At 41.9% G+C, this 12,968-nt stretch overlaps 1 protein-coding gene across 2 annotated transcripts in view; it reads right to left on the bottom strand.

The window, feature by feature from the left end:
- Positions 1 to 12,968, bottom strand: part of txndc11 (thioredoxin domain containing 11) — a 117,571-nt gene that overhangs the window by 21,146 nt on the left and 83,457 nt on the right. For both annotated transcript variants that reach the window (XM_086000611.1, XM_086000612.1), the window contains 2 exons: positions 7,749 to 7,861; positions 2,948 to 3,148 (listed from right to left, as the gene is read on the bottom strand). In XM_086000611.1, coding sequence (XP_085856737.1) covers positions 2,948 to 3,148; positions 7,749 to 7,861 — 314 coding nt within the window. The remainder of the gene's footprint in view (positions 1 to 2,947; positions 3,149 to 7,748; positions 7,862 to 12,968) is intronic.

The following is a 12,968-nucleotide window of genomic DNA, read 5'->3' as shown; positions in this document are numbered from 1 at the left end:
CCAGCTGAATACAAATTGGATTGGAGACTTCATGCAATTAAATAACAGTCACGGAAGTGAAAAGGGCAGGGGAGAGGAAATCAGTTCCATAACAAACAAATCAATCTGCATTTGGTTTAGCAGGTATGGGGGGGAAAAAAGCCAGGATGTAGAGTAGAGCTTAGTTAGCATTTGATCAAAGAAGTGGTAATTTTCCTGCTGAATATTTAAAAAAATTACAGCAGCTTTATTCACATCTGCCATTTTAAAAATGGAAGAAATTACTACAACAACAACTTGTATTTATATAGCATTTTTAACGTAGTAAAACATCCCAAGACACTTCACAGGAGTATTATTAAAAGAAATAAAATGTGACATTAAGGCAGATGACCAAAAGCTTGGTCAAAGGAGAAAAGAGAGGTAGAGAGACAGGGAGGTTTAGGCAGGGAATTCCAAAGCTTAGGGCCTAGGCAACAGAAGGCACGGCCACCAATGGGTGAGCGATTATAATCAGGGATACTCGAGAAGACAGAATTAGCGGAGTGCAGATATCTCGGGGGGTTGTGGGGCTGGAGGAGATTACAGAGATAGGGAGGGGCGAGGCCATGGAGGGATTGAAAACAAGGATAAGAATTTTGAAATCGAGGCGTTGCTTAACCAGGAACCAATGTAGGTCAGCGAGCACAGGGGGGATGGATGAATGGGACTTGGTGCGAGTTAGGACACGGCCAGCCGAGTTTTGGATGACCTCAAGTTTACGTAGGGTAGAATGTGGGAGGCCAGCCAGGAGTGTGTTGGAATGGTCAAGTCTAGAGGTAACAAAGGCATGGATGAGGGTTTCAGCAGCAGCTGAGCTGAGGCAAGGGCAGGGACGGGTGATGTTACAGAGGTGGAAATAGGCGGTCTTAGTTATGCTGTGGATATGTAGTCAGAAGCTCATTTCAGGGTCAAATATGACACCAAGGTTGTGAACAGTGTGGTTCAGCCTCAGACAGATGTTAGGGAGAGGGATGGAGTCAGTGCCTAGGGAACGGAGTTTGTGGCGGGGACCGAAAACAATGGCTTCGGACTTCCCAATATTTAATTGGAGAACATTTCTGCTCATCCAGAACTGGATGTCGGATAAGCAGTCTGACAATTTAGAGACCGTGGAGGGGTCAAGAGAAGTGGTGGTGAGGTAGAGCTGGGTGACGTCAACATAAATGTGGAAACTGACGCTGTGTTTTCGGATGATGTCACCAAGGGGCAGTGTGTAGATGAGAAATAGGAGGGGCCCAAGGATAGATCCTTGGGGGACACCAGAGGTAATGATACGGGAGCAGGAATAGAAGCCATTGTAGTGCGATTCTCTGGTTACGATTAGATAGATGAGAAAGATAAGAATGGAACCAGGCGAGTGCAGTCCCACCCAGCTGGACAACAATCCTGTTGGGCTAACATTTTCTACTTTACATTTAAAAACTTTCAATATGTCTAATGAAAATGAACTGGCCTTAGTAAATATAGTAAACACTGATGACAATGGAAGGAAGTTGCTGAAACTGTGCGATTTAAGGTTTCTGTTTTTCCAGGGGGCCAATATTGCAACTTGTCTACTTGGATGATCAGACAATTGGTGGTCGTCTGCCAAATCAATGTCTTGTATTACAGCATTATACTCTTGAGCTGGTGTTACTACCATCACACCTTTCCCATCTTTTTCCAAGATACTCCTTACACATTATAGAGCAGGTATGCCAGCTCAAACTGAACGGTCTTGAAAGCTCGGGGCTAAAAATTGCGGTCGGAGGCGTACCTCCGGAGCACGCCTCCGACCTGCAAAACCATTACGAAAGTATCTCTTGGCGTCCAGGCTGCGAAAAGTTGTGGTCTCGGGCCTCGAGGCGGAGGGCAGAGTAATGGCCCACGGATCCCAGGGACACAGGACGCCTCCAATCAATAAGCAGAATTCCATTTCAATCATTTATGAAGGGGATCCCATCATGATATGCAATGGAATCCCCAAATCTAATAGTTATACAATGTACAGAATTGGCATTTTATTCATAATCACCTGCAATGCACCAACCTCAACAAAAATGTAATTTGATAATTTTATATATCATTAAAAGTGTAATCTGGGCCAATATTTGCATAAACTCATTGTGTGTGCATCATTTAGGATATGAAAATTTTTAATTTAAGCCATAGATATCCCCTTAAGCTGATGCAAGCAGGCCCTGCGCCTGCTTGTATCAACTGTAAGAGTTATGTGGGCAATTGCAGGCCGCAAGTTCCAGATTTTGCGCATGCACAAATCCTGAACTTGCGGGGCATTTTAAATGGGAATACAACGGCGTACTCCGAGTAGACCATCACAGACACCGCAATTTCAGGGCCAAAGTTTCACAAATCGTGTCCTGCTCTAAACAAGAGGAATAACCCTTTGTATAAATTTCTTACCTCCCAAATTTACCAGCCAGAATATTTCAAATTTTTTATTCAACAAATGTAACTTGACGGTAAATGTAATATATGTTATTTATTTTCTATAAGCCAAACCCCCTATCAAAATACACAAGTCCCAGAAGGTATTGACCATCAAGGTCACACAGTAAAAGTTGTAAAATTAAGAAATCTAGTTTCAAAGAAGCTAAATCTGGAGAAAAAGCCTACAAGACAAGCTAGTTTGTTGTATTTGGTAGGTGAGAATGTAGTAACAGCTGGCAAAAAGGAACCATGCTCCCAGTAAGTGGCTGTAAAGCACTTCAGAAACTGGTCAGGGAAGTGTAGGGGGGCTTGGGAAGAGTCTGCCCAACAATGTTCACATCTTTTGGCTGTAGACTATGAATGGACAGTACCATTTTCAAAATAAAATCTCAAATGCATTCAACCATAAGTAAAAAATGGCCAATTACTTGCCCCCTTCCCCTCGAAACCCTACTTCTACATTCAAAGCACGTATTTCCATGCCTTTAGTTCTCACCTCCTCCATTAGTGGTTGTTTTTCAGCTAATGGGCTGAAGGGGAAAAACAGTAATAATGCTGGGCCTTTCTTCAGTTCATTGTTTAGGAGGAGGCTCTTGCTTCCATGTGGTCGCAACCAGTGTATAAAGGTCTCTCGGTTCTCAAAAGCCCAGCTGTAGACATTCACTGCGGTGAAGTTTAGGACCTCGTGAGGAAAGACCTGTAGTAGGAAGACAGACCAAAGTTTCAGGATGTTACAGCTTCTACTTTACAAAAGTAGATAAAATCCAAATGATCAAAATATAATAAAATAAACTGATAATGCTCTTTCCTGCAGTACAGAAAGATCTGAAATCTATTTATATTGTACTCTTGTTTTCTCTTATCTTTTAGGTGGGACCTGTACAAGACGGACGGGTTGCACCTCAACAGAGCTGGGACCAATATCCTCGCGGGGGGGTTTGCTAGTGCTGTTGGGGAGGGTTTAAACTAGCTTGGCAGGGGTATGGGAACCCAAGAATAGAGTCAGTAGGGAGGGAAGAAAAACTGGAATTGGAAAACATAAACGTAGAAAGTAAATTGGAAGGACAGAGGAATCAAGGGCTAGATAGTAGTCAACAAGGAGGTTTGCCTGTACTAAATGGTTTATACTTCAATGCAAGGAGTATAGCGAACAAGGCAGATGAGCCGAGGGCACAGGTAGATACTTGGGACTATGATATTATAGCTATTACAGAGACGTGGCTGAAAGAGGGGCAGGTATGGCAGCTCAACATTCCTGGTTACAGCATTTTCAGATGAGATAGAGAGGGAGTTGCGGTATTGGTTAGAGAAACTATTACAGCTGTGAGGAGGGATGATATGTTGGAGGGATCATCAAACGAGGCCATATGGGTCGAATTGAAAAACAAAAAAGGGGTGATCACACTGCTGGGAGTGTACTATAGACCCCCAAACAGTGAGAGGGAGATAGAAGAGCAAATATATAGACAATTTTCTGAGAAGTGTAAAAACTATAAAATCAACTTTTAATCAAATCAACTTTTATTGTCATTATTAGTGCACAAGTGCAGTATATGTGCTCTATGGTATATGTGCTCTATGGTCGGTAGCCGGTAATGCGTTGGGCAGTTTTGACAACCCGCTGCAGGGCTTTCCGGTCATAGTAGCTACAGCTGCCATACCATACTGTGATACAATTCGTCAGGATGCTCTCTATTGTGCAGCAGTAAAAGTTAGAGAGGATCAGGGGTGACAGGTTACATCCCTTCAGCCTCCTTAAGAAATATAGGCGCTGCTGGGCCTTCTTCACCAGAGAGGAGGTATTGAGGGACCAGGAGAGGTCTTCCGTGATGTGGACTCCGAGGAACTTAAAGCTGTCCACCCTTTCTATCCCCTACTATTAGCAGTAATAGTAGGGGATTTCAACTACTCCAATATTAACTGGGATAAAATTAGTGTGAAGGGTATAGAGGGTACGGAATTCCTAAAATGCATCCAGGAGAACTTTTTTAGCCAGTATGTAGCAAGCCCAACAAGGGAGGGGGCGGTTCTGGACTTAGTTTTAGGGAATGAAACTGGGCAGGTAGAAGGCGTATCAGTGGGGGAGCATTTTGGTGCTACTGACCATAATTCAGTTAGATTTAAGGTAGTTATGGAAAAGGACAAGGATAGACCAGGAATAAAAATTCTAAATTGGGGGAAAGCAAATTTTGCTAAGCTCAGAGGGGATTTAGCCATAGTGGACTGGAAACAGCTACTAGAAGGTAAATCAGTGTCAGAGCAGTGGGAGGCATTCAAGGAGGAGATCCAGAGGGTTCAGATCAAATATGTGCCCTTAAAGAAAAAAGGTGGGACTAACAAATCTAGAGCCCCCATCCAGGGTAGGATAAAGAAAAAAAGGGAGGCGTATGACAGATACCGAGGGCTAAATACTGCAGAATCTTTAGAGGAGTACAGAAAGTGCAGGGGTGCAATTAAAAAGGATATTAGGAAAGCAAAGAGAGAGCATGAAAAATTCTTGGCAAGTAAAATCAAGGAAAACCCAAAGATGTTTTATAAATATATTAAGAGTAAGAGGATAACTAAAGAAAGGGTAGGGCCTAGTAGAGATCATAAGGGTAATCTGTGTGTGGAGGCGGGAGACGTCGGTAGGGTTCTTAATGAATACTTTGCGTCTGTTTTCACAAAGGAGAGGGGCGAAGCAGACATTGCTATCAGGGAGAAGTGTGAAATATTAGATGAAATAAACATAGTGAGAGAGGAAGTATTAAGGGGTTTAGCAGCTTTAAAAGTGGATAAATCCCCAGTCCCGGATCAAATGTATCCCAGGCTGTTAAGCGAAGCAAAAGAGGAAATAGCAGAGGCCCTGACCATCATTTTCCAATCCTCTCTGGCTTCAGGTGTGGTGCCAGAAGACTGGAGGACTGCTAATGTGGTACCCTTGTTTAAAAAGGGAGAAAAGGATAGACAGAGTAATTGCAGGCCAGTCAGCCTAACCTCGGTGGTGGGAAAATTATTGGAAAGAATTCTGAAGGACAGGATAAATCTTCATTTAGAAAGACATGGATTAATCAAGGACAGTCAGCATGGATTTGTTAAGGGAAGGTCATGTCTGACAAACGTGATTGAATTTTTTGAGGAGGTAACAAGGAGGGTAGATGAGGGTAGTGCATTTGATGTAGGATATATGGACTTTAGCAAGGCTTTTGATAAGGTTCAACATGGCAGACTGGTCACGGAGTTAAAAGCCCATAGGATCCAGGGCAGAGTGTCAAGTTGGATTCAAAACTGGCTCGGAGGCATGAAGCAGAGGGTAATGGTTGATGGGTGTTTTTGTGACTGGAAGGCTGTTTCCAGTGGGGTTCCGCAGGGCTCAGTACTAGGTCCCTTGCTTTTTGTGGTATATATCAATGATCTAGACTTGAACATAGAGGGTATGATTAAGAAGTTTGCAGATGATACTAAAATCGGCTGTGTGGTTGATACTGAAGAAGGAAGCTGTAGACTGCAAGAAGATATCAATAAGTTGGTCAGGTGGGCAGAACAGTGGCAAATGGAATTCAATCCGGAGAAGTGTGAGGTAATGCATTTGTCGAGGGCTAACAAGGAAAGGAAATACACATTAAATGGTAGGACACTGAGTAGTGTAGAGGAACAAAGGGACCTTTGAGTGCATGTCCACAGATCCCTGAAGGTAGCAGGCCAGGTAGATAAGGTGGTTAAGAAGGCATACGGAATGCTTGCCTATATTAGCCATGGCATAGAATACAAGAGCAGGGGGGTTATGCTTCAACTGTATAAAACACTAGTTAGGCCTCAGTTAGAGTACTGCGTGCAGTTCTGGTCACCACATTACAGGAAAGATGTGATTACACTAGAGAGGGTACAGAGGAGATTTACAAGGATGTTGCCGGGAGTAGAGAATCTTAGCTATGAGGAAAGACTGGGTAGGCTGGGTTTGTTTTCCTTGGAACAGAGGAGGCAGAGGGGAGACCTTATTGAGGTGCATAAAATTATGAGGGGTCTAGATAAAGTGGATAAAAAGGACCTATTTCCCTTAGCAGAGGGATCAAAAACCAGGAGGCACAGATTTAAAGTAATTGGTGGAAGGTTTAGAGGGGATTTGAGGGGAAATTTCTTCACCCTGCCTCACTGCCTGAAAGGGTAGAGGCAGAAACCCTAACCACATTTAAAAAGTACTTGGATGTGCACTTGGGATGCTGTAACCTGCAGGGCTATGGACCAAGAGCTGGGAAGTGGGATTAGGCTGGATAGCTCTTTGTTGGCCGGTGTGGACACGATGGGCCAAAATGGTCTCCTTCCGTGCTGTAACTTTCTATGATTCTAGGTCTCCCATGTCACAATCAGATCCTCAGCTGACTTGTTCCCAAGTTTCCACCAAAGATGGGCTCAAAAGCAGGGTTGGTACACAAGGCCACTATGGGAATCACTTAGCCCCCCAGACTTTCCTGACTCTCATGGGGGGGTAACATCCTACCATTCAGTGCCACCATGCGCTACATAAACCAAACTACAGGAAACTGTGCGCTATCCGGCACCCACGGGACCGAGCTGCTGCCGTTGCCTCAAAACTGCCGTACTCTCCAGAGTTAATGTTGAGAGATACGGAGATTCTTATCTCCGTATTTGACAACAAACACTGTTGCTTAGCAACAGCTTCTAAACACTCGGGTGTGGCCCTAAAGCTCTGTAGCTGAAGCTGTTGCTATAGCTACAGACCTTGCACAGCTTGACTGTTCAAACAAAACAAACAAAAAACAAAAAAAATGAATAAAAAACGGCTGCTGATTTTTGCCGGTGGCTCCAGATTGCCGGATAGCTCACCTCCGGATAGCACAAAGTTTCCTGTATGTTGGAAAGACAACTTTTTTCTGGTCTACGTAGAAATTACAACACCGAAACAGGCCATTCGACCCAACCAGTCCATATTAGTGTTCATCCTTTATGTGAACAGTATTCCCAATCCCGTGTTCCTTTATTCCCATTTCCTTCAACCAATTCTTAAATGTTGACATGATCTCCGCTTCAATCACTAACTCTGGTACTGCACTTCACAGCCTCACAACCCTCCATATAAAAAAGAATTCTTCCTGCTATCAGTCCTAAATCTTTGTTCAACTCTCATCTCAAATAAATAGACTTCGCTCCTTAGTCCACAACAAAATCTCATTCACTTTAGCCTTAGTAACCGTCTAGTAAATGAAAAGTTTCAAAAGAAGTACATTACACACTAATTTCAGAGAATTATAGTAATATACATATAATTAAAGACTGGCTATAAATGAACTATTACTTACTAAGGAAGAATTGAAATGCCTATGCATATAAATTGTTCCAGGATTGGTTACTGATATCTCTTTGGCCACCTGCTTGCTGGTTATCACACCAAAGCGAATTGTTCCATGATGATCTGAAATCACAGGTATGTTTTGTTTTAAGCAGATCTCAAAAATGAATTCTATAACATTCTAGAATCAGAATGCTCATTGTAATAAAGACCGTTTTTCACCATGAAATTCCTAGTTAAGTGACTTGTTTAATGAGGACCCATTCCTTTTTTTTAAATCCTGTAAAAAAGGTACTTATAGGGCATCAACGAGACACATTTTCTTCACACCATCACACAGCTTTCCTCAGAAAGATGTCAATAATCAAAAGATACTGGAAATGACAATTTCTAAATTTTTAAATCAATCAACTTTGAGATCAGAAAGCCACTTCTACTCATCTAAACAAAATGTATTCTAGTACCATAGTATCGGTTTTAACAAAATTGTTTTAATAGAGTTTTTGCAATTAAAACCCCAGACACATACATTTCATTAGCTGGCGGTATGTAACCCAGGAGAACAACTAGCAAAATGGCTTGTAAGACATCAATGACCTCAGTGTAAGACATCAATGACCTCAGTGTAATTCTATGTGCTGACATGACATTTTAGACATTAGAAACAAACATTCAGAAAAGGAATGCGCTAATTCCAGGCAAGCCTACTGTAGTTTCTAATGTTGTATTTCAGTTAGGATTCGGAGTGATTGTACGTGCCAGTTCTATTGATGCCCATCTGATCGGCACCGCGGGCACAATGGAACTGAGCAGACTGTGCGTGTGTAGTTATTCAAAAGTTTTGAATGTTGTGGAATATCTGCATAGGCTAGCAATGTCAAAAAAGCATTACTGGCATGTACAGGCAGGCTGAGAGTTCAACTCATCTGACGCCAGAATCAAAATGACAGGGGTATAATAAAACTATTGACTGTATTATTCTCTGGAGAGACAAAGTAACCTTCAAAACACCACACTATTAAGTCGATACATTTCATAGATGAATACAAATTCGAGAACACAAATTCCATAATTTACACGTAAAACATTATGTACTTTAGACATTGCTTCAAAAAGTGTTCCATTTAACTAAGCAGTGATTTACAATGATCTAAAATAGCAGACATTACTTCCAGCGAGAGACCAATAACCATGCGCACTATTTTCACAAGGGTACAAATGTTACCAGAGAAGAAGCTCAAAAGAAACACTTGCTTTCCCAATAGATGTAAACACCTCCGAGGTGATTTTTATTAACAAAGGAAGGTGGTGTCAAATGATTAACACCAGGCTTTAACAGTGTCAAAGCATGCTGATGTTCCAACTTGATCAATGCAATAAATAAAAAGTACACAGAAAAACGCATTACTTTTGTGGCCTTAACTTATACAGTTCCAAAGGTGGAACATTTCAGTTATTTAAATGGAGAGAGATTACAAAATGCTGCAGTTCAGAGGGACCTGGGGGTCCTTGTGCATGAAACACAAAAAGTTAGCATGCAGGTACAGCAAGTAATCAAAAAGGCAAATGGAATGTTGGTCTTTATTTCAAGGGAATTGGAGTATAAAAGCAGGGATGTCTTGCTACAACTGTACAGGATATTGGTGAGACCGCAACTTGAGTACTGCGTACAGTTTCGGTCTCCTTATTTAAGGAAGGATATACTTGCATTGGAAGCAGTTCAGAGACAATTCACTAGATTAATTCCAGAGATGAGGGGGTTGACTTATGAGGAAAGGTTGAGCAGGCTGGGCCTATACTCATTGGAATTTAGAAGAATGAGAGGTGATCTTATTGAAACATATAAGATACTGAGGGGGCTCGACAAGGTAGATGCAGAGAGGATGTTTCCCCTTGTGGGGAAATCTAGAACTCGGGGGCATAGTTTCAGAATAAAGGGTCGCCCTTTTAGAACTGAGATGAGGAGGAATTTCTTCTCGGAGGGTCGTAAATCTGTGGAATTCCCTGCCCCAGAGAGCCATGGAGGCTGAGTCATTAAATACATTTAAGGTGGAGATAGACAAATTTTTGCAAGATAAGGGAGTTAAGGGTTATGGGAAGAGGGCTGGGAAGTGGCTTTGAGCCCAAGATTAGCCATGATCTTATTGAATGGCGGAGGAGGCTCGAGGGGCCAAGTGGCCTATTCCTGCTCCTATTTCTTATGTTCTTATGTTCAACGTTAAACAGCAAATATTCTTTGCTCCCTTGAAACACATTGAATTTTCCACATTGAAGCCACCATATTTTTAATCTTCACCCATTTTTCCCCTTATTAGTTATGAATTTAGCTTTATAATCCCCTATTTCTCTTCCCAATCGTCACTGCCTACTGCCACACCTCCTCCTTAGAGGGGATAATGGAACTGACTGTGGTTCCTATGAATGCAACGGTGATATTTCTGTTTTTGCTGTTCAGTTGTCATGGACCAAATACTACCCCAGCAGGATCAGCTAATTCGTCACAAACCAGGAATTGAAGCTAAACCTTCTCATTGGTTTGGCTTAGTACTACACCGACCAATGCCTATACTCAGGTCACCAGGAGGGAAGCTGCATGATCAGCTTTTAGAAGTCTGAATTAGGGAGTCCAGCATCCAGCTATCAGGGCAGTCTTCATGTTGGTCAAAAAAGATTATTTTGTATTCGGCAACAAAACAGCTGAGGTACAATGTGCGGGCTGACAAAGTAAAGATTATGGGATAGAAATTTCACTTCAGTGCGCGCCATCTGCGATTTTCTGCTTGTTCTCTCTAATGGGAGGCAACTACTGGGGCCGGCAAGCAGTGAAGCGGAATTCCTGCCCCAAATGTATATAAATGCATACTTAATTCAAGCTGAGTAAGAGTGGCTTAGTCATACCAACTCAAAAAAGCCCTTAAATTTCAAGATAAGATATATGGCATAAAATATATCTTTGCATTTGGGCCACAAATGGTACATTCTACACACTTTTAAAAGTACAAAGCAAAATTTTACCAACTCTTCAATCTGAGTACAATGCAGAAATAACAAAATGAGAAACAGTCATTTCACTTGCAAACTAAATATACTGAACAGTCTTAAAATTGAATGACAAGGAAAACCAAGTACAGCTGCAGTTCAACAGCAACAGAAAAAGTAAACAAGTCTTCTCTGGCCCAGTACTACAGAAAGTGGAAGCTATAGCTGGTAACAGTAAAAACAGAAGTCCAGCTTGGGGAGAGGTCCTATCTGAACCCACAAGCATTGGAAAAGGATCAGATAGGCAACGTCTCATTTGAAAAACAAGACGACATTAAGCCCTACTCATTAACATGTGGAAGATGCCGGGGAAAAAAAAAACTAATTTCACTCGCAAGCTGAATAAATGTAACATTCAATGCTTGATGCATTACATCAACTTAAAATGCCTTCCATTGGTTGCTGCATGGATAACAAAAAAGGACAGCATCAGTCAAATTAATAGGAAACATCTGTTTTCAAGCATTCCTAACTCTTGATATTTTTAATAGCACGTAATAGGGCTATGTTTCTACATGCAAACTGGCTAACAATTGTTCCATGTGTCATAATGGGGCAGAAATTCCTCCCCAAACGCGTGAGTACGGAAGGGGTACTCACGCGTCTGGCCGGAGGAAATGCCGGTTTTCAGCATGCACAGCGCATGCGCTGAAAACCAGCATTTCCTCTCCTCTAACCCAAGAGGTGAAGAGGCTAGTGCGTGCGCTGTAGGGGGCAGCGCGTGCGTCTTGGATTTCCTCTGTTTTGGGGGATTTGCGCATGTCTAAAGGCCTCCGGTCTTTACGCTTGTAAAAAGCACACGTAATTATTATTTTTTTTTACAGGTAAGTGGTGTTTTAGTGTAATTTAGAATTTCTTTTCCCACAGGTTTATTATTTTAAAGAATCTACAATAAGGTAAGTTTAGTTTTAGACCCTTTTTATTAAAAATTTATTTTTTTCAAAAAAAAAATTGTTTAAATTATTTTTTTAAAACTTATTTATACTTAATTTAATGATTGGGATGTTTTTTAAATTTTTATTTAAAGTTTAAATAGTATTTTGGGCCCCCGTAGTTTTCATGAGTTTGACAGTTCTTACTCTCAAACTCATGAATGAACCTTCCCCTCCCCTGATTGGTTGTACAGTGCGCACCTGATCCCAGCCGGCACATCGCACTAACTACGCCGCTGGATCAGGTAAGCGCTGCGCGCTGACATCTGAACCGGGCCTGTGACAGGAAATGCAAGCAGGCCCGGGCTTCAGATGTCAGCGCGCAGGGTGAGTGCAGATCGGGGGCTTGCACGCGCGGCAAGCCCCCGACACCAAGTTCTGGGCCAATGTATGCATTTTATGGCACACCTTATGCAGCTAAAACAGGGGGTAGGAGAAAGGGAGTACGTTGCAAATGGTATTGCAATTGCTAATTAAGGTACTGGTTGTGAATTTTGCGCTAAATGTCTACTTGTTATAAATAACATCTCAATTGACTAAAACAAAAAACTTTGCAAGCCTTTCTGTTGCGGATATTGTTGCCCGAGTATCAGCAGTCCCCAGTGTCCCACAAATTACATTTGTCATATTCGTGTCAACATTAGAATTTGGAGAAATGCAACCTGTGACATTCTAACAAAATTAATGATTGGCCATCTAGATTTCTGATTAAATTGTGAGCACAGTTCATAGAACTTTTAAAACTGCACAGAGCCAAAAGATGTCACAATCTCCTTCTTTGAACTGGCATTTTCAAGGGCTGTGCAGCAAAACTCATTAACCTGCATGAACTAATTTGCCACCAAATCTGAAGTTAAAGCATTTCGGTTAGTAAAATCACTCGCAGAATCCTGATACCACTTCTGCTAGTGTTACAAGGAAGTCTGCTACAGATGCTTAAAGTTATAGTCAGATTATAGGTTTCCAGATTGGCTGCCAGCCAATCGAAAACACAGACTTCTGCAAAATATTGGAACAGGCAAGGGTCATCCTAGGATCTACATCCTAGGGTACTTAAGGAAGTGGCCCTGGAGATAGTAGATGCATTGCTGGTCATCTTCCAGAACTCGATACTCTGGAACAGTACCCATGGATTGGAGGGTAGCTAATGTTACCCCACTATTCAAAAAAGGTGGTAGAGAAAAAGCAGGGAATTATAGACCGGTAAGCCTGACATTGGTAGTGGGGAAAATGCTAGAGTCCATTATCTATTATCTATA

This window comes from Somniosus microcephalus, chromosome 11, assembly GCF_052327205.1.
Source record: "Somniosus microcephalus isolate GS21.2 chromosome 11, FLI_Smic_1.0, whole genome shotgun sequence".
NCBI lineage: Eukaryota > Metazoa > Chordata > Chondrichthyes > Squaliformes > Somniosidae > Somniosus > Somniosus microcephalus.
Note: the sequence above shows the minus strand (reverse complement) of the source record. Positions and strands in the feature narration are given on the sequence as shown.